Genomic DNA, 26,488 nt, shown 5'->3' on the forward strand with positions numbered 1-26,488 from the left:
TGCTGATGCCTTAAAACTCTGCAACAGGAGCCAGAGGAACACCACTCATGCCATTGTGCTCCCTGAAACCACCACGGAAGAACAATCTGAATGGCAACTCTGATGGTTAATACAGTTCCTCAAAGTAGAACAGGATCTTTCAGCCACTTGGGTACTGACTTAGTGCATGTGTATATGAAGCAATCATTCATGAATAATCAAAGTGATAGGAAAAAACTTGTACTAGACTTCAAAAATAAAACAAAATCAAAACCAAAAATACTATAAAAATGGAACCTGATTACGCCAAATAAACTTTAAAGAAGCATGCTTCTAAGAACTTCTGCAGAAAATGTGGAAGTGAGCCAATGCACTTAATGCAAATCATGACTGTACCTTGTAAAGAAGTGTGAAGAGCACAATGTGCAGAGTTTTACAGTGCAGAAGTTTTATGAGACCTCTGTAACTTGGGTGTAGTGGTGTTCTCTTCTTGTAAGGAGGCCATGGGTTTCCAGGGAATTTGCCACTTTGCTTCAAGCTGTTGAAACAAATGTTAAATGTTGAAATCACTGATAAACTCTGCAATAATGCAGAAAGCTGCCATTGCTATAGATAAACTTTGCTTTGTGTACCTAAGAGTAAACTAAATAAAAATAGATAAGACTACTTCAAGTAAGTTGTAAATGATTTTTAAACAATGTATTTGGTTAAGTATTTTATCTGTGATGACATTCACTACTTTGTCTGTGGCCTGCGGTGTATTTTTAAACATTTATGTAAGAGTAACAGACTAAGACAACAAAAACTCTGATACTGCATGTAATTTTATAGACTATTTACTCAAGAACAAATCTGGGGCTTGAAAACACTGATAAAGTGATTAGCATTACCAGGCAGTGAAAACAAAAAAATCGTTGTGGAATAAGCAAGAGTATGATGTTGCATTTGTAAAAATGATCCAACTTACAATGCTGTGTATCTGTCCATTGCAGACTGCACATCTCTGCGGTAAACTGTTCGAAGTATTACCATGACAGGGTCAAATTCCTTATCCCAAACTTCAGCTGTTGGTTAAAAGAAATTACATGTTAACATTCTCTTTAAAGACCTTACCACTTATTTTAGATTCTCTCCTTAACTAGCTTTAATTATGTCAATTCTATTATATAATTTTTCCTGGCAAACTACAGCAATTTATAATAATTCTTACTAATAATACTTTCTATGGCAATAATTACCACTCTTATCAAACTAGAAAAATATTTTTTGCAAAATTTTGATTGGTTTGAAAAATAAAAAGATAACATTCTATTAAGCAACCCCTAAAATATCATTTCTGTATGCATCTTGTTTTGCTCTTTCTCATTTCCAAGTACATGTGAGAAAGGCTTGCATTATTTTTCACTTTGTACATGATAAGCACAAGTCTCTTGAAAGTAGGAGGTAAAGGCTGGGGAGCTGTTAGCAGGTGGATGATATTTTACCATTAAGTGTAGTGAACAAAACTGCTGCAACAACACAATTTCTTGTTCAGTATCAAAAATGGTCAAACTTTGTATCAAATGATATGTGTGATCAATCCTTTACAAATATGCCTTTGTTTTATAACTAGTATTATGCATTATTTCAGCATTAAAATCTTAGTTAAATCCATTTAATTTAGTAGCTCTAAAGTAACATCCAGAGTGGCTGTCCAGAGCAATGACAAACAGAAAAGTCTAAACAGTCTATAAAAATATCCCATTTGATAGCCTTTTTTTTCTATTTACAAGTTAATAAAAAAAATAAGTTCCAATCTAAAGCCAAATGAAGACACTAATTCTATTAATTGTTTTAAAGTGTTTAGCTCTCATAACACAAAAAAGTGAAGGCAAGATTCAATGACCTCAAAACGAGGAAGAAACCCAGTGGATACAGAATTTTAGCTCCACCAGCAGGTGTATCGTAACACAAGTGCTTACAACATTCTTCCAAGCTTCCACAGGCAGAAATAAGCTGCTTTACCACACTTCTGAGATTAATTTTCTCCAGGCAGGAAGACAAGTGTCTATACTCACACCCAGTCATCTATCCTCTATATATTAACCCCTGCTAACAGTTCTGCACACATCCTCACAGACTGCTGAGGGAGAACACCTAGTTCCCATTATGTATTAAATACAATCAAGTTTAGCTTGTGAAGGAAATGCACATTTTTTCTGAACAGAATTTAGTATTGCAGTCTGAAACACACACCAAGCTTGTTTGGGCTGCTAATGCTTAATGAGAAAAAAGGACTGAGCGAGCCATACAGTGAATATTGGAAATGCACATACAGCTCATCTTCAGCACACAAATCTACAGTGTGTAGAAAGAAGCTGGCTCTGCAAGTTGGTTTGGGTTGATTTTGTTTTTTTAAATGATGGTTAATGGAAGCAAAATCTAGGGATCTGTGAACATAAAGTAGATTCCACCCCCTCAAATTTAGGGAAACAAGGGATTAGAGGATTAAAGGGAATTGATCTGATCATGACTTGCTTTAACTATGACAGACCACAAACTACAATTCTTAAAAGCAAAGGGTTTGAGAACCTATACAAACTTACAGGGAACATGAACACTTAAGAGAGTAAAGAAAGCCATGCTGGCTTTTATTCCTGCAGAAGATATTTCAGCTTTTATTACTTTAAGAAAAAGGGAATCTGTATAGTGTCATAAATCACTTCATTATTCAATGCTATAGATGAGATACTTAAGGCAGTTTACCTCTGGAATAAATAGTTTACCTAAGTTAAAAAAAATTAAACCAAACTATATACAAAAAACTCCAAACACTGTAATCTAGCATTAGATTTCCTAAATATGAAGTGCTATAATGAAAAACAGCATAATCCATCTCTTTTTTCCTTCACACTGTGTTATGAAAATGACCAGCATGTAATGAGCTCCAGAAACCAAACAGGACATAAGGAAATGTAGTTTATGTAACATTAAAATTAAGTTATTTTAGATACATGGGTGTTAAGCTGCCTAATTACACATCAAAGAACCAAGATGAATCAATTTCCAAAACTCTGGTTTCGCAAAATTATTTCATTAGTTGTTAATTTGTATAAAAGAGCATTATTGACACTTCAATCTACCAGTACAAAAACTGGCAAACAATTACAAGTTATTACAATACCTACATTAACCACCACGCCCTCCCAAAAAAATCCATGAAACCAAATGGTTTCAAAACTGCCAGGCTCTAACCTTCCCAGTTCTCAGGGGAGGTATGTGGGGGAGGAAGGAGTTAATGTCTCTTCAGCTTTGCCATTAGCCTGAAGCACAACCAGAGCACATGGAGCATTTCACATTTCTACAGGCTTATCTGCTTAGTGACATGACACAGTAATGGAACACTGAGTTCTTAAATTATTTCTCTCTTTGATATACCAATGCTGTGTTGAGTCCAATTTAGATGACAAGCTGGTCAGGGAAAGAAACTTGTCATTTTTGCACTGTATGCACTGTAGAATTACAGAACAATATTCTGTAGTAAATCTAGCCTGAGTTTTTTTCTAGGCCCTCACTACTGACAGCAAAAACTGTTACAGGATACTAATACAGCTAGGCAACATAAAATGAAGAATTATGTATCATGGTATCTTTAATAGTCAAAAGGTGGAGAAGTTCAAAGAAAGTATCTTTGACATTTCACTAGTGCAAACAGCTCTAAAATCTACTAAATATACACCATATTTATTTAAATCATAGGAATAATAAAGTATGCAGATCAATAAAATACAAATAAGATAATTTTTCATTTCTATATTTTCTTTTGCTTTCTGAAGGTACCTGATTAGTATGAGAAGCTCATTTTCATTCTAGATCAAAATCAATTTATTTAAGACTACTGATTTTCTTTAGCAATGCTCTTAAATATCAGCAATGGGCAATAATGAAAAAGTCAAGTTTTGTGGTGTTTTGGTGGCTGTGGTAGGTTTGGCTTTTTTGTGGGGAGGATGGGGGGCAGTTTTCAACACAGGGAGGTTGGGTTTGTTTTTTGGGTTTTTTAAGGAAAATAGCCCACTACAACACAACCAAACAAACTCTGGTTAGACATCTTAACAATGACTATGTTGCAAGAGAACACTGATTACCATACCTTTAGGTGTGTACATTCCTTGTTGCATGGAACCTCCAGGCTCAAAAACAGGGGCTTTAAAGTCAGCAACTGCTGACAGGACTGATTCAAAGCTTAAACTTCCTGGAATAATGCCACTTTTAGGATTAGGATTTTCTGGAATGTAATGCTTACGATAAGGAAACCAAAGTTAATTTAGTTGCAGGACACACAATTTCCCTCCCCTCTCGATATTTTCCATCAGTCATTTCAGACCAGATCTCAGCAGTGCTCTGTGCTTACCACAAGAGGTCTGTATGCTCCAGCTGCTAGGAAAAGTAATTGTTACTGAAGAGAATCTAAGCCTCCCAGCTAGGAGGTTAAACTTTTTTAAGTAAGACTTGCTACATATTTGGCTCAAGCTGTTAGAACTTAATAAGAATCAGAACCCACTGCTGGTAGTGTATATAAAGACAAGTGATTGTCTTTACTTACACTTTGTCTCTCTTCATAGGGAGAATATTTTGCATTTACATCCAAGTGCAGAAAAAGCAAGCAAACTGTACAGGATCCATAAACACAATAAATAATTCTGAATCTTGGATTCCACAGTTCTCATTTTTGGTAGCAATACTTAACTGACCTACTAACGTTACCCTAAAACACAAGCAGCACTCAGAAATAAGTAAACTTCTCAGTGATAAGTGATTGCTTATATAAATTATTCACTTATTTTACATAATTAAGTCATTCACCTAAGTGAATTGCTTTAAGTAATCACTTATTTTACATACTTGACTGAGTTACTAGAGCATATTATAATAATAATTCTTATTATGCATTTGTTAGTCTCAATCTCATCCTTTCCCATCTTTACATTCCTAATATTTTTGCTCATTGCCCATGCCTGGATTGCAAGCTCTTGTATGCAACCACAACAAGTATTTAATTTTACCTACACACAAGAGTGACAGCAGGAAAACCTTCATATTTATAGTCAGTTGTCCAGGGACATGAACCCTATGCCTGTGCAAAAGGACTTCGTTTGCTCTTCTCTCCCCATAACGCATGCACTTCACTCTAATGTCAAAGCAACATGCAGGATTGCTACTATTTGCACTTTCAGCTACTGACAGCACAAGTCAATGTAAGGTAACTGCCTTCTTTTCATATTGGCATGAACTTACCAAAAATCAAAGGCTCAAATCCACATAAATGTGATGATTTGCTAAACTCTCTACGTCATTGGAAAACACGTTTTACCTCATACCTAAAAGACTTCTAAAGACCAGTACAGCATTTTGTATCAAAACTAATTTAAACTATTAAAAAGTAATGTATTTATTGTAAGAAAAACCAAAATTGGAGCCTTTGCTAGTAAGTATATACACTATATACTGTGTGTGTGTATATATATATATATATATAAATATAGTAAGTATATACAAACACACCTTCACAGAGTTTTTTTTAATTACGTAACCTAAAAACATGTTGTTCAAGTCTCACTACTATCCAGACATGTGTCATTCAGGCTCATTAGTGCATGTATTCCAAGGATATGAGATCCAATAATGAACTGTGTGTCCTGTCATTCATACACAGCTGGGCTACCATCTCTGCTCTGAGGATCTCATCATCTGTCATTCCTAGAACAATGAAATGTAAAAAGCTGTTAAAACAGCACAATTCTAAGACACACATTCAGTTTTCATTTGACATTAAAAGCATGTCAAACATGATACAAATTAATATTAAGTAATGATGTCATAAAAATACAGGGGGAAAAAAAGGGGGAGTGTGCAAATATTATGAAAGGCACAATCGCAATCAGAAAATACCAGTATAAACTCAAATTGCTGTCTTTCTAGAAAAGATACAGAATCTTCATGTCATCACTTAGACAAATCACCCGCTTCCATTAAAGCCATTTTTCTCCATTTTATATATTATATCTATTTCTATTTCATAAGGGATTAAAATTCAGTAACTGGCAAAAATTAAATTGAAATTCAAAGATGAAACTAAAATTCAGTAACTGGTCAAGATGAAACTGACTATTGAATGCTTTAAGTTATTATATGGTTAAACAGCTTTAAGGCACCAGCTAAGTACTGAATATAAATGAAGGTGTAATAATGTTATTTACATACAGATATTCTTGAAGTAGTGACTCTTACCTAAATGTAAACGAAGACTTAACAAAAGGACCAAAAATGTTAAGGCTCCTTCCAGCATGGACCTTTCATGCTCTGAGTCCAGAACTGTATTTTGATGCTGTGAAGCCATCGTTAACAGATCTACCACTTTAAATCTACATAGCAAACAGGAAAGTCAGAAACAACAATTAAGCATTCTCCAACATTAAAGCACCAATGTGAAATATAATGATAAACTCAGGCTTGCACTCACAACAACCTAAAATGAAATACAAAAGCCCAAATGAAAACCCAAAGTACAAACAAACATACATGAAAACCCTCATCTTTATAAATTTCAATTTTTATTTAACTGTTGATGGAATGTGCTATAGTGATATTCTCTCCACGTGAAAACACCTTTGATTTATCAACATATGAAAACTAATGCATATTAATTGGTGTTCAAATCCTGATTTTTTTTTTTCCCAGAAAAGTAAACATTCTGTGTCTCTTACTACTTTTGCAGGACAGAATATCCTAGCATACGTACACGTATGAAACTTAAAAAAACCCTAAAAATGTTCAGAAAACACGTATCTTCACTACTGCCCTGTAAATCAAAAGCCAATGCTGTTTAAAATCAAGAGATACCTCTTTCAGTAGAGTCCTTAGGTGTTAATTTTGTCTAAGGAGGGTTGTACCACTGAGAATATGTATCAGATATGCAATTTTTGTATTACACACTATAAGTTAGCACAACATTGAACAAGAGCATTCATCTTTTAGTCCTACCTTTCAAAAACAGATGAAATAAAATAATCTGGGTCCAGTCTAGAGGCACAGACCTGTAGAAAGAGAGTAAATTAATTTTATTAAATTAATTCTATTCAATAGTTTGTAGATAAATAATATTGGTTTGGCTTCTCAGAAAACATAACTTACTTGCAGCAGATAAATGTCAGGATCAATCATTGAATTGCAGAAATGAGACTGCACGTAAGTCATGGCCTGTCCTTTAATTTGTAGACCATTTCTAACCCACATATTGCTGTGAATTTCAGAAAGACTTGCCTGTTCAGGGAACAAAAAAATTATAAACATTTCAGGGATGTTCAGCTACTCAGCTCAGTGTTACCAGATCATCAGTATATTATCACAAAAAAATAGAAATCACAGAATGGTTTGAATTGGAAGGGACCTTAAAGATTTCCAACCCTTATGCCATGGGCAAGGACACTTTCCAAGTGCTTAAAGCCAGGCTGTGTAAAGCCCTATGCACCCCGGTCTTGAGCACTTCCAGGAATGGAGTATCCTTGACTTTTCTGGGCAACCTGTTCCAGTGTCTCACCACCTTCACAGCAAAGAATGTCTTTGTGATATCTCATCTAAACTACTCTCTTTCAGCTTAAAGCCATTGCCCCTTGTCCTGTCACTACATGTCACTGTAAGACTACATGTCACTCTGGGGCTTTCTTGGAGAGTCACAGAATAGTTTTTGTGGGAAGGGACGTTTAAAGGTCATCTAGTCCAATCCCCTACAATGATCAGAGGTATCTTCTACTAGGTCAGGTTGTTTAGAGCCCCATTCAATCTAACCTGGGATGCTCCCAGGGATGGGGCATCTACCACTTCCATGCACAACCTGCTTCAGTGTTGTACCACCCTCATAGCAAAAAAAGGTACTACAGGTAATCTAAATCAACCCTACTTCATTTTAAACCCACTAACCTTGTTCTATTGCAACAGGCCCCACTAAAAAGTTTGCCCCCAGCTCTCTGGTAGGCCCCTGTAGAAGGCTACTCTAATGTTTCCCAGGAGCCTTCTCTTCTCCAGAGTGAACAACGCCAATTCTCTCAGTCTGTCAGAGGTGCTCCAGCCCTCTCATCATTTTATTCACTATCATTACACATATACATGCATACATACTACAACTTCATAGACTTTTTAATAAATTTACTCCTGGATAGTAAGAGATAAAAAGAACCACTGCAAGTTTATGAAGCAGATGCCATACATATGAGAGTATATTTCAGACAACAAAAGTAATCAAAGACAAATGACGTAATTCATACATATAGGTATTCCTTAAAATCTTGAAACTAACTCAAAATGAAGGTATTGTGGTACCAAAATGAACCAAAAATTAAGGCATCACGATTAAAAAGAGATTAAATCTAGAAGCGGTGATTACAAATACTACTCACTGCCACTTATGCACAATTAAGTCCAAATTTGCAAATAAAGTGTTGTGCATCCATTCTGGAACTCACTCTCAATTTAAAATACAAAACTTCCAGATTTAGGTTTCTTGTCAACCTGCACTCCATTCTGTTCACATTACAATTCTGTGTTTTCAGAGGATTGCTCCATCCTACCATATTCAAGAGCTATAGTGAATACTATTATTATGTGCTCCTCAGAGTATGATAACTAATGCCACATTTTTAATTTTGGAAATAGGAAGGGAAAAAAAAGATGTTACCCTAACTACTTGGTATATTGTAGTTATTATTGTGACATATGGCTTATTTTTATATTCCACAATTAACACATACTTCCTATTGTTAAGTTAAAAGTCTGCCCATACCTGAATCTGAAGTGGGTGAATCATTAGTTTCATCAGCATCTCCTGATCTGGCAGGATAGTGTCCAGATCTAGTTCTTGACATTTAACAGCCTAGAAACAAAAGCAAGCATATGCTGTGTTGAATGACTACATTCAACAGGGAATTTCCGTCTTCTGTGAAACTACAACATGTGCTTACCTTACTTAAAAACATGGCAAAGTAACGGTGCAGTGGCAAATGAAAAGTAACTTGGTTAGGTGCTGGCTGAAAGTAAAATAAAGGTATTTAATATAATATATTGAGAAAAACAAACATACAAGTATCTTTGGCACAACCACCTATATATCTTATACGTCTTCATTTGACAGACTTACCCTCCACTAACAGAGCAGTACTTCATTCCCCTATCTTTCTGATTATTCATAAGTTTCCGAAACCTCAGACAGGGAGTTTCTCTCTTACTGAGTCTCCAGAAGCTAATGGCACTCTGAGTTGACTAAATATTGCTTGCCAAGTGGTAAAGCTGCTCCCCAATTGCCAAAGCAGAAGAAGACTTCTGTTTTGCCCCTACTTCATTTGGCTCTTCATAAAGCACAACAGTAGTGTATCCATAACACTGCTTTAAAACTCACAGCTTAAGCTTGCACCAGCAAATCTAAATCACTAAGACTACAGAAGAAAAAGGGTCCTAGGACATAACATCGTAAGTATTAAGTACAAACTCTAATTTCAGCAAGGCAATCCTTTTTTGATCACTAGCTTGAATAGTCACTTAAATTAAGGAGAGGGGGTTGGGTGTAGGACGTGTATCACCTTTTAAATTTAACCAGATTTTCACAGTGCTTTGCTTAAATTCACTAAGGATATTTACCTCATCTACAAAGTTGATAGCATCAAACCAGTCTTGAAGTGCTTCAAGGCAGTATCTGACAACATTGCGTGTGTATTCTTGTGTTTCCTGCAGTTAAGAGAAACCAGCACACTCTTATGAGCCAAAACAGTTTTAAGTGCCATTGTTTTCCTACTACAAGTAAATACAATTATTTCAAGAATATTTTTACAGTACACAGAAACACTGAAGTTGGAAAAGACCTCCAAGATCATTGACTGAACAATACGTTGTCAACTAAAGCACAATACCAAGTGCCAGGTCCAGTTGTTTCTTAAACACTTTCAGGGATTGCGACTCCACTACTCCTGGATAGCCACTCCAATGCTTAACCACTCTTTCCACTAAGAAATTCTTGCTATTGCCCAACCTGAACCTCTTCTTGCTGCAGCTTGATATAATTTTCTCTTGTCCTGTTGCTGGTTACCTGTGAGAAGAGGCAAACTTGCACCTGGCTACACCGTCCTTACAAGGAGTTATAGAGAATGATAAGGTCACCCCTGAGCCTTCTCTTCTCCAGGCTAAACAACCCCAGCTCCCTCAGCTGCTCCTCACTGGACTCACTATCTAGGTGGTTCCAGTGCCTACTGTTGTTTAATTTATCCATTTACTTTTAGCCGTAATTTAGAGCTGTAAGCATAAAAGAAAGTCTTTCTATGTAACCAAAAAGAATAGCTAATGGCCTACAAGTTCTATCTACTTAAAAGGTCCTTACAGCTGGCTAACGCAAGACACCCTAAATGATATGATACCACAGTACTGCATAGATTTCAATGGTAAGCAAACCTTGTCATGATTGTATGATATAGCTGTGTAACAATGCCATAAAACTACACTATATTTCAGGTTAAATCATGTTTCAGGACTAGAGCTGTACATTGCCTTCCAGGAGAGGAGCAGTCATGTGCAAGACAAAAAAGCAGAAAAGAAGCTAAACCAAATTGTTCTGTGATCAGCAGAACTTACAAAGCCTCTGTTCTTAACAGATTTTCCCTTTAATCTTCACTTCCCCCTAAACACAGAGTCCAGACTTGCCTCACACTCTCAGGATATCCAATGACACACTTCTCATGCAAAAGGCAGCAGTGCTCAGGCCAGCCAAAAGTTGTGCAAGCGGCAACTATTTCAGTCAGGTGCCTTTTCGCACAACAGCCACGCTCCCATCCTGTTGCTCCACACTCTATGAAGGACTGGCTCTGCTGGCTTTCCCTATCCTGTGAGACATGAGCTTCCAACCCACCAGGTTTCACTAAGTACAACAACTAAGCTAAGAAATTTCTTTAACATTTTCAGATTTACTGATAATGACCCAAAGGTTCACGTGGCTGAAGACATGACTGACAAGACAACTGGTGGAGGAGCACGGCCTTAAATAAAAGAACATCCCATCCCTAAGCAAAAATGAAAGGAACACTTCAAACAGCCAGAAGCTGCAACTCGGTTTTCAAAAACCAATATAGACTTATAAATGAACAAATTCACAATGTATCAGTGTAATTTACATCACAGAAAGACTTTTACAACTGCGTGATTCAAACTATTCTAAAATCACATGGACTGCTTGCGCAGTTTCTCAGTGTGCAGTTCAATCCAGTCTGTACTGTCTCACTGACACATAATTATCTTAATAAGCTAATTTCAAATACAAGTATTAATTTCACAGAAAAACAATAAAAAGTATTTTTTCATATGTTAAGTATTCCTAAAAGCTAATGGATTCTATTTTTGCTGTAACTTAATATAATTTACCGTCTAGCAAAAAGCAACAAGTCTTTGCTCTAGTTTGGAGACCATTTGACATCAGAACCCAAGAGTTTTCACCTCAAATTGAAAGAAGCACAAAAACCCATGAATGACTCCATCTCCCATCATAATGAAGTGTCTATTCACAGACACAGCCAACATTAGAATCACATTAGGATGACTTATATATGTATCTCTGTTCCCACTGAACAAAGGCAAGATGACTCAGAGACATTTATCAAGTTCTTCATTAGATTAGAAGTTATTCCATATGTACAGTCGTATGAAATGACTGCACACACCCTGAACTTGTAGTCCCAGTATTGGAGACAACAAATTATTTACAAGCATGAATTCTACACTCATTATGCAGAGAATCTGAGTTGACTGCAGTTTTATGTTATTTAAATAGAAAAAATACAGCCAGACCAAAGTATTTTCAAACACAAAAGACAGCTTTTTCAGGTTTGAGAATTCTAGAATAAGTCATGAATAAAACCAAGACTCATGACAGGGAAATGTTTGCCTTACCCTAACTTTGCAGTGTGACAGCAGACCCCACATTGGCTGGGCACAGGCTTCCAGCTCAGCAGCAAAGGCAGCATAGTATGTCTGTGATTCAAACTCCACGTGCTCGTTTAACTCCCGTTTATTTAAATTCATACCTTCAAAGATTTAAGCAGAGTTATATAACCCACATTTACATTGTGCATTTACACACCTCTAAAACAACTCCACAAAGTGTAAGAATCTATTTCATCTAGTGGAAGAATATTTGATAAAACAAAGTTTGAACAGAAATATACCAGAAAAGATAAAAGACTGGCTAATAACTGCAGTCCTTGCTGTTCAGGGAACATGAACTTCCACTTTGAATGTTACTCAGTCAATTAGAACATATGAATGCTGGTCCTCTTTCTAAGCAAAACATTTATCAGCATTGAGATACACCATCTTAAAATATTATTTTTTATAATGAAAAAATTATATTTACAGCAACACTTACAAAAATATCCAGATTTATGAGATTAATTTCCTGTATAATTAAATTTAGAACTTCACCAGTAAAACAGTTGGGTTTACAGTTGTGATCTGCACTTTAAGTACAGCCTCAGAATTCTTGCACCACAGATCTCAGTCGACTAAGTGTGACGTGACTGCTCTTCAACTACTTTACACAAGAAAAAGATCCATTAGATAATATTTGTAATCTGTTTTCTAGAATATACTGTTCTCTTCAAGAAATACAATCTTGGGGGAATACTACTAGATTAAATATATACATACAGCATTGTAGGGATTTTGCTACAGTGAACACTATCTGTCTTAATACCCTTGTATTAGTACTGATTGAAAGTCACATACCTTGAAAAAATGATACAAAATTCATCCATGTTACCAAAAGACCATGATCTTCCAAAAATTTCTTTGCCACACTTTGGTGTGAAAGTATGTTTATAAAATCACTAACTAGGGGCCAGTAAGTATTATTCTTCAGTAGTGCTTCCCCGCAATTCACCACAACATGTAAACTATTCTCTTCATCTAGATTTAAAAAAGAAAAAAACAAAACAAAAGGAGAAGAAAAATTTATTTCATTTATTAATAAAGTTACAAAAGGACGCAAAAATATCCATTAGGATGTACTGTAATGCTGGGGTCAGACACACAGAGAAAACTGCAGAAAACTAAAACGGTTCTTTCATGGTACCTGAGGCTGTTTTTTCATCATGGACTGACCTACACAGATCCCATTTAGCAAGAGTCACCTAAACTTTGAACAGTAGCACAACCTCTGGAAAGTAGCACATTAGGAAAACTATCACAGCTATGGCTCTTCCAACACTTTTATTTATTAAAAAACCAAACAATACAACTCCTATTACAAACACCTGAATCCTACTTTGAATTTGACATAACCCCAGTGAGCAAGGTACCTTACAGTATTCAGGAAGAAATCTGGTGATCAAAACCTACACTGGCAAGTTGAATCTGAAAAAGGCAGAGCAAAACATTTCCACTCTGAATTTGGGACAGAGAGAGGGGTTATGCAGCCTGTCCAAGACTAGAACAGGAGAAGGCTCCTAGAAGAGGATAAGAAATGAAAGGCAGGGGGTGGATTTCTTTCCCTCCCACCCCAAATCGCAGAAGTTCATCCTCTCCACCTGCCAAATAAATTTCTTTGTTTTCTCTTCATAAGAGGGAATCCTAGAAAGATCAGAAGGGAAACATAATTGGTTCTGGATTCACGATCCAAGTGAAACAACTTCCAGTACCCATGTCAGTTAATACCCTACTTCCACAGAAAGAAGGACAGAAAAAAAGACACTTATTAAGAGACTCCAGTCACTGGATGGTGAGGTAAAACTCTATGCAGAGTGGTTCTCTTTGGTCTGTCCAAGAACAGGGTAGCATCTCTGACTGAATCTGCTGAAGGATTTTGCAAAGGACCAACAATTACATCTATTCCAGTATAGATTAGACAAATGCAAAGTTACTTCAAATGGACACTGGCATTGCCTCTTATTCACAGTACTCCACAAGCCAGGGTTAATGCAAAGTCACTTTGAGATTTTCAAAGGATAAACCATTACCAAAATGTTTTCCTTGGGGCTATAAATAAAATCCTTTTCCCATATAAAGTTCATTAGGAGGAAAGTGCTGATAGAGAGGAAAAAATTCTCTAAGAACATATGGACATAAATCTCCTTAGGGAGCCAGTTTTATTACCTGCATCTCTTTCTACCCCTCATCCTTTCACACTAGGTGTGAGAGAGGTAAGCTGAGTTAGTAACACTTATAAAGTTGGTATCAACAGAGGCCAACTGTTTCATTAAAACAGTTTGTCCTGTACATTTTAAACAGCTGTCAGCTGTTCCAAAGACAGTTAGGTTCTGTGAGCAATGCAAATTAAATATGCTGTGACTCACACAAGTTCTGCTCCATGTTTTCCTTGCTCCTTTCAAACATGCTTTCTCTGCCTATCCATTGGCTGGATTTGTAAATTTTGTCTCATTCAGATACCAAAAAATCTATTGCTTACAGTAGCTGCACAAACAAAATTCTTCTTAATTTATTTCACCAGCATAGACTTCTCACTATTTCCAGCATTATAAAAGATAACTTGAACTAAACCAAGATACAAGCCCAAAGACCTGCAAAAGAAGGCCACTGAGAACATGAGAGGGCAAACCACAATAACAAATTTCATTATTTTTTTTCTGTCCATTTACAGTATGCCCAACCCCTTATATATAAAGCAGTGAGGGGGAAATGTTGTGAAAACACTAAAAAGAGCCAGACATATCCCAGAGGTGGACTTGGCAGTACTAGTTTACTGCTGGACTCAACAACAAACATGAAAGATTCTATAATGGTAACTTAGCTTAGAGAAATCACTGGTGCCGGGAAAAGAGTAATAGAACAGTAGAATAACTGCTCTTTTCTCACACATCTATCACAAATATATCTAACAATTTTTTAGCTTACCAGCTCCAATTTACATCCATTAATTACCAGGAAGATTCTTCAGAAAATGACTAATCATAGTCACAGCCTTTTTCTGCTGTACTGCAATTCTGATCCATTACAGAACCTTACCACCATGCTAGCAACATCCCATACTGACCAAAAAGTAACATTCAAGAGATGCTTAGAAATAGTTTTAAATTACTTTCCACCAATATGGCATTAATTTAGCAAAAATCACCTGATATACAAACTGCTAAATATTCAGCATTTTCTTTTTAATATTGTAAAGCAGTGTATGTAGGGCAACAGAAAAAATTTTCATATTGAAGTGCTGCTGAATGAGGGCACTCCTGATAGCTAGATGAGTGAGGATTTCCCATTTCTGCACAGTCATTTTGGTTTAGGCTATACATAGACTGGACTCTGAGACAAGGATACTTTGGGGAAAAAAAATTCTATTTCATGCAGAAGTGATACTTATTTATCAGCAGCACTCAGCCTGTCTAGGGGCTATTTTCAGATTCAAACTAGGATGAAGAGGGCTGAGAGGTCTCCAGTCTGCTAGGCACATAAAAGTGTGAATGACAGAAGTCAGAAAGATTAATTGTGCCAGTTTCATATAAGAACAGGTAAAACAAGGAGGGTGAAAATAGAACAGCTGTTTTCACTAAAGAAGTTATGCAATCTACAATAGCACAAATTCAAACTGCCACTTTATCAAACAAAAGATTGATCAAATTGCTATATTGACAAATTATTAAATTATTCTCCTCTAATTATATCAAGGCAATCACAAGTTTTAAAGATTAAAACCATTTTAAATACCACAAATAGCTTGTGAAATTCTTTGAAAATATTTTTTAAATTCATACAGGTCTCAATTTGTGTATACAACTTTTTCATTCAAATAGTTGCTTATGCACTTCACAGAACAAATTAAGTACTAGCAAGGTAATAGCCTGCATTCTAAACCATGTAACGTTCCTAAAAAAACCCATACAACTCAAAGGATAAAATATTAGTATCACTCCTGATAACTACCTTTGTATTTCCAGGGAATTTTGAGACTCATCCTCTACCATATATTTCTAGATCCAGTACACTTTTGGAAAGGCATCAGAAGGGTAGACTGACCACCAAAGAAAGATTAAATTTGCTCTATAATTAATTTATTACTCATGTAAAGAAACAAACAACTAAACCTACCTTGCAATTCACTTTTAATAAGGCAGCTTTCCATCATGTACAACAGAACAGTGACCATAATATCCAGCAGTTGGCATTCTTCTGTTACTTGGCGTGCTAGTTCTTCATTGCTGAACAACTGAACACTGATATGCACAATTCTATTAGACATGGTGTCTGATTCATGGCTTTTCTTCAGTGTTTTCATAATAAAAGCATAATGCTGAACAAATGTTTTTGTAAAAGCAATCTGAAAATTATAAAGAAATGTTGACATTAATAAGCATCATACAAAATTTATAGCTTGCTTTCATTACAAAATATTCCTTTATGAATGTACAATCAACATACCCTGGGAAACACCGGTTGCTATGACAAACCAAAAGTGATGACTGCTTTCTAGAAACAGACCAAATGAAAGACCTATTTATAGGGAGGGGTATCTTCAGCTGCTAATTTTATCACCTTTCCCCAGAATCTAGTCTTCTCATTCTATACTTTCCACACTAAAGAAAGCCAACCCAGAAATGTTCAAACAAGGAATATGTCTCAGCATGCCCATGAAAACAGTAAAGTTCTAATAATTAATTATCCTAAATTTGTACATCTTACAACAGGACATCCTAAAATGATACACTATGAACAATTAGTTTAGTAGTGCCTTATAAAGCTGCCTTATCACTTGCAGCCATCTAAGCATGAAGTAAGGTTTTAATTTCTAACCATGAAGTAAGGTTTTAATTCATTTTCAAGCAAGACATTTCTACACTGATTTTCATTTCTACTGTCATAGCATCCTATACTTTTTACATAAATCTTCAGTGCTTTTCCCTCAATAACTAAATTAATTATGCAGCTTTATTATTCTTCATACAGCTGTTAGTGTTTTTTTAACCAGATTCTTATTTAAATGCATTGTACATATATATATATATATATATATATAAAAAAATATATAAATCTTAGTACAGTTCTGTATTCCACTCCATTAGCCTCAAAATGCATTATAAATCAACCTTTTCAGTGCACATACATGAACATATCTGCTAGCTTTGAAATCACTTCTCACTTAGTACTTTAGGTTCTGAATTAACACCATCTGGACTTGCTTGGCTTAGTAAGATGACAAGCTGTGTAGTGATAAAAATCCAAAGTCTAAAAATCCCTTGCCTATTCCTTCTGGAAATATTAATCTTTCATAAGCATAAAATTAGAAATTTTAAAACCACACTCAGTAGCCATGCTTTTGTCAGACCATATACAGATCAGTATTTGATCTGCCTTAGATTCAGTGCTCCCATATTTTTATTATGGCACTATCATGTTATTATCACCTAAAAAATACCTCCAAAAATATGATGACCTAATTCTGCTGTTAGGTACAGCAACTGCTTCTCCCCAATTATCCCCAAAGATAAAGTTGCTGATGCAAGAAACTGAACCAGGGTGAGAATGGGGATATCACTGCAGGAAACACTGCAAGAATACTTAACTTGCCTTCCCATACCCGGCCCGCAGTGCTGGAAACCTGTACAATAACTGAAAGTAGGTTCCACATATGGCACCCAGCAATGGTCACTGTTTTCACCTAAGGTGTTTTTGGCACAACGTATTCTCAACACTTGAGCAAAGTTAATACAATATCATTCTGATATTACAGATATTCCCATCACATAATTCCCTTTAAGCTAAAGGCTTGAAACAACTTTCATCATTGGCATTAGCACTTATCATCAAGAAATTCACACTAATATTAATTACACACTAATTCACATTAAGCCTCAGACAGAAATTATGTAGGAGGTATTTTAAGAAGTTAGGACATTAACACTGCTAGTAATAGAGTATATTTTATTTATGTATTACTTCTTCACACTGTATTATGTTTAAAAAGGATTTTTCAGTTCTGTGATGAAGAAACTGTTTTACTTGTTTTACACAGCACGCTCAATTCAAGTTGACTGCAAAAAAAAAGGTCCTTCTTTAAGGACAAATTTTGAGGTTTTTTTTTCTTTAGTTTATATTGGCATGCATCAAAATTTTTTGTGCCTCACTTGTTTACAATAATGAACTTTTGAAAGTACTGTAAATTTGCCCTCACTACAGTATAATGGTAGAGATTCTGTAAAACACTTAACTAAAGGAAAGACAGAAGCTTTACTCCTACATTCACTTGCATGTTAAACAAACAAATACAACCCTTTCCAATTTTGAGAGGAATAAACTGAACTCATTCCAGAAGTTAAGAAGCTGAAATACTGTGGTAAACTGCAGTCAGTACATAAAACCAGCCATAGTAGGCCAAGCCAGTCCATCCACATATCCTTGCTTTCAGTGGCCAAAGATATATACACAAATAAGGAAAAATATAGAATGCAGCAAGAGTGCAATTTCTGCCATAACATGTTTCCAAACACTCAGCTTCCAACCTCCTGCAAGAAATGGTTCCTAAGACAGACATGCTTTCTGTGCATCTAATTATCTTCACTGACATATTCTCTATGATCTTGAGCAGCTTTTCAATTTCAACCTATAGAAAAACAAAGTTAATTTTTTTCAGCTAGCCTTTCCTCTTGGTGACCACTCAACTTCAATTCCAGAACTCTTTGGAGACTAACAACAACCCCATGCTTCAGTTAGAACTTACATCTCCCATGTTTATATTCTCAATGCTAAGACAGAAAGTATTTCTGCCATCTGAATGCTGCACTACAATTAAGGTTCCAATAGAAAAACTGTTCTACAGAATTTGTAGAACAGCATATCCAGGAGTTAGTGAAGTTCAATTGCTGTAATAGCTGCCCCAAGAGTTATTATGGGAGGTGCCTGACACAGCACAGCATTTCTGTTAATTGTTTGTTGGTTCATTATGTCCACCAGATGCTTTTGCATTTTTCAGCAAGATTTCAGCAAGGCTCTGCTCTTGGATGATTTACAATCTTCCACCATCTTCCTGTTTACTGCCAAGCCATTCTTTGCCTTCTCCTTGGTCACATGAAATTCTCTTTCTCGGGCCTTTTGTTTTTCCTCTTGTGCACACCATAACACCTTTAATTTCTTAGAAGCTTCAATAAATTTTTCTTCTGCTTTCTTTTTCTTCACTTGTAAGTCTTCCAAGCTTCAAATGTCAGAGAGTGATGGAAGGGATGCCTCAAGCACAAATCTGTAAGGCAAAGACCACACTTTTTGTTGTGCTATCTCTCTCATTTGCCAAAGTGGGGAGAGAGGGAAGAGCTAGTAAACCCAGGGTTTTAGCCCACCCCTTTCAACATCTCTTTTCAGTACTGGGAATCCTTAAAGGGAAGTTTGTTTTCCTATTTCAAAAAAAAAATCTGTGTAACTGAGATTGCTAGTGGTTCAGTGACTGCTACACAGGGCAATGATGGGTTCCCATATGCTTATGCTGGAGGTCAGAGATTTCAACAATTTCAAAGCACATACAGATAGCCAGCTCTGCGCTCTGTGTCCAGCCACTTCCCTCAGTTTATTAGGAATCCAACCTAGCAGAGTTCTGCTGATTTAATGAGCTAAATCACCTCACAAAGAATCAGATAAATTGCACAACAGCAGATACAGAAAAAATTAGAACAGTACATGTAGTGTAGGTGGGATGAGAGAAAGTAGCAGAAAGCTGAGAGATCGTTTGGAAGAGTTTAAATCCCTAGAGGTATTGCTGTTGTTTGAGAATGCAGTATGATTAATCAGGAAACAAGCTTTTCTTTCAAAAAAGCTAAATGGAAGCATGTAAGATAAAACATTCTTCTAACTCATCCCAAAATGCTAAATTCTCTCTTTTCCATGTAAAAGGCAGAGCCACTCCTTGTAAATTAACCACAGGCCTCATAAACATGTTTAAAATTCATGCAGCATTGACAGTTTTGCAACAAAGCAAACATATCTTGCAAAAAAATAGTTTACTGCCTCCCTATGTGATATATTTTCTGCTCTGAGTTTCCTTACTACTTAAAAATGCCATTTAGACAATCACAATAATTAAACACAGATTCTAAAAAATTTTTGAACACTTGGTATTTGTGCTTCTACTAAAGCTTTAACATAGGAATTAACTGTTTAATGAAAAACAGTATGAAATTCTCAACAAAAAAACCAACCAACCAAAAGAGTTTATAAAAACCTTTCAATCTGAGCATGCAGTATTGGTGGGTAGAAAATGGACTATTTCCTGTTAAAGGTGGCAGTCAGTAGAGAGACCAATCAAAACCATGATCTCTGTTCTGAGTGAAGAAAGAGAATGAATAAAATAAAGAAAGTCACTGAAGACTATGGCTCATTGTCAAAGGAAGAAAGATCCCACAATCATTAGAAGCTGATGTTATTACATGGTACAATTGTAAGGGAAACACGGGAACACTTACCAGATTCTTTTGCATGCTGCTAGCAGCTGGGTGTTTTTACAGGCAGGAATTTAGCTGGCAATGGATCAGGAGAACTGGATGTCCATGTGTGTGTCCAAATATCAAGAAGAATTCAAGCTTCATAGCCATGGATCATCAGTTAAGAAGTCCTAATGTCTCCTCATGTATTAGCTGAATCTAAGACCAAGACGAATCTACGCTGGTATCCCAAATCAAAATGGTATCTTGAGATGGACACAGTAGTGCTCAAGGCCCATATCCTTGTTTTTTCTTCCTTGCAAGCAATCTTCATGTCCCTTCTTTTGATGCAGCAAGGTTTGATGGGGGCACAAATACAGGGTTATCCCATTATAAGCAGACATTTTTGAAGGAATCTGCATGCCCGGACTTGAGAATTTCTTGATTTGTCCTCCCAGCAGGCATTGAGAAGGTCCAAAATATTTACATGGCTCAAGGGTATGACATGATCAGAGCAAAATGTTAAGCCTGATTGCTATGTATACTAGGTCTTGGGAACATGTGGAGCAAACAACCAAACCTGGCTGCACACCAAGATTTAAAACAGGAAGATGACATCCAGTCTCCACAACTCTGGGCCAGGAGATACTTCATAGGGACAACTGCAAAACTCTGTAAGGAAGCACCTGGAAGGCTGCCAAAATCACCTAGGGCATAGCTGCAGCAAGAACACTCACACTGTAATGGCCTGTGTGGGAAAACCACTGTCTACTACAATAACTGAAACAGGAATGAAATCACAGCAATTATTCCCTAATCATACACACTACAGAATCATACAGTGCTGATCCACATCTTTTAAGTGATAAAAAACAATTTACAAAGTAAAATAAAATGAAACAAAATCCAACACATGCAAACATGCACTAACAGACAAAATGGAAAATAAATAATGAAATCAAAATTAGTAGTGCTGCTCCAGATTTATCCATCTTGTTTTATCCACATTGGTTTTCAAATACTAAACACTTAGGAACTCCTTATAAAATACTCAAGACGAGGTAAAAGAGATGTATTATTTTACTGCTTATTACTCAAACATAAGCATACATGGTGTCATGCAAGGGATAATACACACTAAGTATGGGAATATAAAAAGACACTTAGATTTAAATGAAGTAAGGCCAAGTACCTTATAATCTTGATCTGGTAGCATGTTGAGTAAGAATGTCACCATCTTCTGTGGAAACTCATATTTTATTGTCCAAAATAATAATTCTTCTAGAAAACATTTATGCTTCAAAACATCCATGATAGACTGATCTGCATAAAAAGTTGAAGCAGGGCATGTGTAATGCAGTAAGTGTTAAAACTAAGAACAATAATAGTGTGGTTGCACTCATATAAAAATACAGGAACAAAAATTTAAAAACATCTTAATTCATTCTGTAAATAATTTCTTTTTAAACACTGGGAAAATGAAGATCACCAATACTGCAGAGTGTCAGGGTCTGTAACTATAAAAAGCACCTCCCAGAGAAGCCAGTGAAAGTTTTCAGTACAATTCTACCACAGAGCACAATCTTCATTGATTGCATTGAATCACATCACCTTACCATAACAGCTGCACTGATTATAATGCATGACAGCAAATTGCACAATATTTACACAGCCACTTAACCAAAGGAAACACTGCAGACTACTACTTAACTGAAGTTAAAATACCAAAACAACAAAACACAATTTATGATTAAGTGATGAATTCTATTACCTAAACAACACTTTACCAAGCTCTAAACAAAATAAATAGAAGCAATAATGTATCCTTTATTCTTACTTTCAAAGCAGTACATGAACTGATTGGCCAACCACTAAGTTGTTTGCTGGGGTTTTTTAACACAAAAATTACCATAACCAGATAATCAGGAGGCACTAGCTCCTGATGGCAGCAGGAGAGACAGTCTCATCTTTCCCCTTTTCTGCCCATTCACTCTGCCCCTTTACTCATACTGATAGTAGATCCCTGTGGGGGACCACATAGGAATCAAGTCCAGGACCTTTCCATTTTGTCAGCTGTGTTTTCAAGCAGATCAGTTTCCTGATTGCAAAGCTGTAATCTGACCTTTGCTAGAAAAAACTGCATTAAATGATCACTTGATAGAGCATAAATCATATTAACTCTGTTTTTAAAAAACTAAAATATAAAGACTCTTCATTATCATTTTTCAAGAGGCTGATTATTTATGCTTTACAACTACAACAGGTGGTGTTCACTCCAGTAACATATGAGGACTAAAGAATAAAGTAATAATACTACTAATTCTCTACACCTAGAAATCAACTACACCTGAGGATACATAACTCCTCACGAAATCACACAGTCCAACAGCAGTGCATGAAGTGCTCCCATCTGCACACATCCAAAAGCATTTACACTGAACATCATCTGGCCTTCAAGACTCACGTCTTCATTGAAGTGTGACAGCTTTAGAGACTGCACTGGATAGCTTTGTGCCTGTTCTAGGCAACACAGACATTTGTGTTCTTCCTAAGCAGGAATTACCTCAATTTTCCACCATTACCAAGTGTGAGAGCTCCCCAGGCAAGTAATCAATTTGCCCAGACTTAAATTTTAGGTTCTCCTCAAGACTTAAGCAAGTCACAAAAAAAAAAAGTTTTACTCAATATATTTGACAAGCATTGATATAAAACATTATCTTCACAGAATCATAAAATATATTAAAATATTATAATATTTTGTAATATGAATAAATATTAAACTATTTTGTAAGGTGTTACATATCACCTACAGCAACAAACATATGATGCTCATTTATGTTCTCTTCCTCAGCTCTTGTTATAAAGCTGCACATGTGATTTGACTGCCCACAAAAGCTTGGTGACCATGCAAGACTGAAGTCCTCTGCCCACAGAACAGAGAACACAAGTTTAGGTACATGCCAAATGCTGCTGAGTGAGAACACCAGGCAAGGTGAGGACACAGCACTGCATCTGCCACTGAGCGTGCAGCTTTCTCTGACACACAGCATAGGTGAACAGTGCATATCCAATACTTCATGCAGCAGTTTCAGGCAGGGACACAACAATACACATCTGCTTACACCTGCTACACAATTTGAGTAGGCAGAATGCTCTTACCAAACCTGGAAAATTTGTCAAGAATGATGGGGCTAATGCTCCCACTCTTCTGAAAAGCATGACTAGATTTTAAATTTTTTAAAAAATAGTGCCCCTAGGTTTAAAAAAAATCTGGTATTTCAGATGGATGCAGGATGAAGTTTTAAAACAGAGTAAAAAAAAATTCTCATACAGCCCTGTATGAGTGAACCTCAGCTTAAAAACTGTACTTTCTTTAGAGAAATATTTTAATCTTTCTTTGTGCCACAAAACACATCAGAGAGTGTTGCAAATATCTCTCTGGAATATAAGACAGCATTCCAATGTACCCCCAGTATATAACCCTGGATGAAGACAGTACTACTGCAGAGCTAGAAAGGGATAGGGAGTTTGCTTATATGGAAAAGGTAAATCTGTTTTTATTCAATACTCAGTTTTCCAAAATTTTCTTTTCATACTCTTATTTTATACCCTATTGGACATAAAATATGAATACTGAAAACTTCAGAAAACTATTTGATATTTAATAAAAACAGATACTTACCCTTCCCCCTTTGGCAGACTCCCTCCTCTGGGGCAGATATTAGGAGCTATCAACATCATGATCATAGTCCATGTTGGGATGCCTCAGAGGGGGAAGACTACAATCCTGGGGGAAAATGAAATGTGGAATTCACGTATCACTTATCCTGAAATGCCACTGTTGATACTGGTTTTCTGATCAGGAAGCTTCTAAATCTGGGCTTCCTCCCTGCCTCTTTCCCTAATTAGTTATTATGCATCAGAACACCAGCATTTTTTCTCATGTTACCTGACTCTAATTCATCTTTTAGACAAGCTAACAGCCTCTTAAATACAAGTAAGAGAACTTTCCTTGGATGCCTCTATTTCCTGCATTCTCCAAAACCACTGCCTCTTCCACATCTCTACCACAATCTTTCTCACACCATTTTTAAGATCACCTCTAAACAACACTGTGGCCAGAACATTTAGTTCTCTGTTTTTTCAGCTTCCTCATCATTTTTCCTTCAATGTGGAAACACTAGAAACAGTCAATCTTACTTTCCCATACTCCTCACATCATACTATTTCACTGATTCATGAACCTCTGCATTTAAAACTCAGGCTCCAAACCTTCATTCCAGAGACCTTGCAGAAACTTTATTCCAACTTTCACCACAATTCCTCTACCCAAATATTCTTTTCTCAAGGCTTTCAATCCTTTGCACTTCCTATATCAGTCTCCTCACATTCATAAAAAAAAACAACAAACCAACCAAAAAAGTCGTCTTTATTTAACAATAATATTTCAATATTATTAAACACTTTTTAGCACAGGAACATGTCAAGCATAAGATAGAACTACCTTGTCTAGCCTATGGTTATTCTTGAATTAAAACTTCCACTGACCTCAATGCTACTCGTGTTAGACTAGAAACTGCAAAAGGGACCAATTTCAAGCTAGAAAAATAATGGAGGCATTCAAGTATTTAATCTTAAACATTAATAAACACTACAAAAAGACCAACCAGAACCAGGGAGAACCATTCTTGCCTGGCTGCAAACACAATCATACTGCACAGTGGCACAATAAAATAAAATTGCTAAGAACAAATACATCAAACACCTGTTTTGTAAAGCTATATTGCTGCCTTCATAGGCACACAGTGTAAACTGAATGAATTTTTGGAGGTCAGCTTACAACACAGAGGTGACAAAATGGTCAGAGTCCCAGACAGAGGTACTCACTCAAGGGAAATCGAACCTGCCAATTACCACATTTTCACTTGCTACTCATTTTTAGACTTTGTTATGTTTAACAGCTGTCACATGCAGCACTACAGTGCTTGGGAAGTGAATTGAGTATCCCTGGATATTTTTAAGACAAACATAAAGCAAACATGATAACTGAAATCAGTACTTTATAAATACCTTTGGTGGTGCTGCTTAGTTTCACCCTCTTGCGCTTTCCCACACCTTGGCTACCATCCTGGTCCTCCTGGGGTAGAGGAAGAGTTTTAAACATTGACAATCATATACTTAGAAACTTACTGCCAAGAGATGGTAAGCTCTCAAAATTCTGGTTTAACTACTAAACTAAAACACAGAAGCCTTCAATATATTCTTACAAGAAAAACACTTCTACTGTTTAAATGAATCACGCATTGTGTGCAACCTTTTAGAGAAAAACAACTTTTTTAATTGTCTTTTTCCCCCTACAGGCAGCCTTATAATTCACATTTATTTCATTTATTTTTTAAGGTCAGTTGCTTTGATTTCTAAAACTGATTGCTACAAAAGTTTAACACTATACAATTTCTAACCTTTACACGTCTAAGATTTTACCTTATGCACTGTAGGTTTTGTTGGGTTTTGTTTCACAGAAAAAACACCAGCCAACATATTGTGTATCAAAGTTGGCAACTTTATATAATTAGCTATATACTTTCTAATCAATATAAACTTTTGATGCATTTTTGTATAAAGATGTATTTTTGAATAAAGTGTTTTGACACCTTTAAGAGGCCAATTCTAACTGCTTGTTCCCTACAGAATAACAGAAACATTTTACACAGGCACTTGTCATCTGAAGCTTTCAAGGTACTCCACAAACTAAACAGCAAAGGTTCCAAAATGTAATACAAGTTAAAAACATCACCACCACCAGTTCACAAAAAGCATGTGACATTACAGAAGTATATTAAATGTTGCATGGATCTTTGCCAACACTGGTAGTCCTAATGAAACTAGAAATAAAGATTTTTACTGGAGCTAATAAAATGAGATATAATTAATCCAGATACCTACTGTTAAAAATAAGTACTCGATATCCTTTTCCCCTAAGCAAATGCCATGTTTTACTTCCAAATTTCTCTGGAATGATAACGAACCTGAATCTCAAGAAGTTACTATCCTTCTTTGAGGAAGAAGATTGTTCACACTTTATATCTAAG

General features: G+C 36.1%; 1 protein-coding gene across 4 annotated transcripts in view; it reads right to left on the bottom strand.

Annotated features, from left to right (window-relative positions):
* Positions 1-26,488, bottom strand: part of UBR3 (ubiquitin protein ligase E3 component n-recognin 3) — a 101,450-nt gene that overhangs the window by 58,505 nt on the left and 16,457 nt on the right. For all 4 annotated transcript variants that reach the window (XM_064434503.1, XM_064434504.1, XM_064434507.1 and 1 more), the window contains exons 6-20: positions 25,467-25,533; positions 21,589-21,719; positions 16,084-16,312; positions 12,772-12,951; positions 11,938-12,071; positions 9,646-9,732; positions 8,973-9,038; positions 8,795-8,884; positions 7,150-7,278; positions 7,000-7,052; positions 6,247-6,380; positions 5,628-5,715; positions 4,109-4,248; positions 947-1,043; positions 376-517 (exon numbers count right to left, since the gene is read on the bottom strand). In XM_064434503.1, coding sequence (XP_064290573.1) covers positions 376-517; positions 947-1,043; positions 4,109-4,248; positions 5,628-5,715; positions 6,247-6,380; positions 7,000-7,052; positions 7,150-7,278; positions 8,795-8,884; positions 8,973-9,038; positions 9,646-9,732; positions 11,938-12,071; positions 12,772-12,951; positions 16,084-16,312; positions 21,589-21,719; positions 25,467-25,533 — 1,767 coding nt within the window. The remainder of the gene's footprint in view (positions 1-375; positions 518-946; positions 1,044-4,108; positions 4,249-5,627; positions 5,716-6,246; positions 6,381-6,999; positions 7,053-7,149; positions 7,279-8,794; positions 8,885-8,972; positions 9,039-9,645; positions 9,733-11,937; positions 12,072-12,771; positions 12,952-16,083; positions 16,313-21,588; positions 21,720-25,466; positions 25,534-26,488) is intronic.

Source organism: Passer domesticus, chromosome 10 (assembly GCF_036417665.1).
Source record: "Passer domesticus isolate bPasDom1 chromosome 10, bPasDom1.hap1, whole genome shotgun sequence".
NCBI classification, from domain to species: Eukaryota; Metazoa; Chordata; class Aves; order Passeriformes; family Passeridae; genus Passer; species Passer domesticus.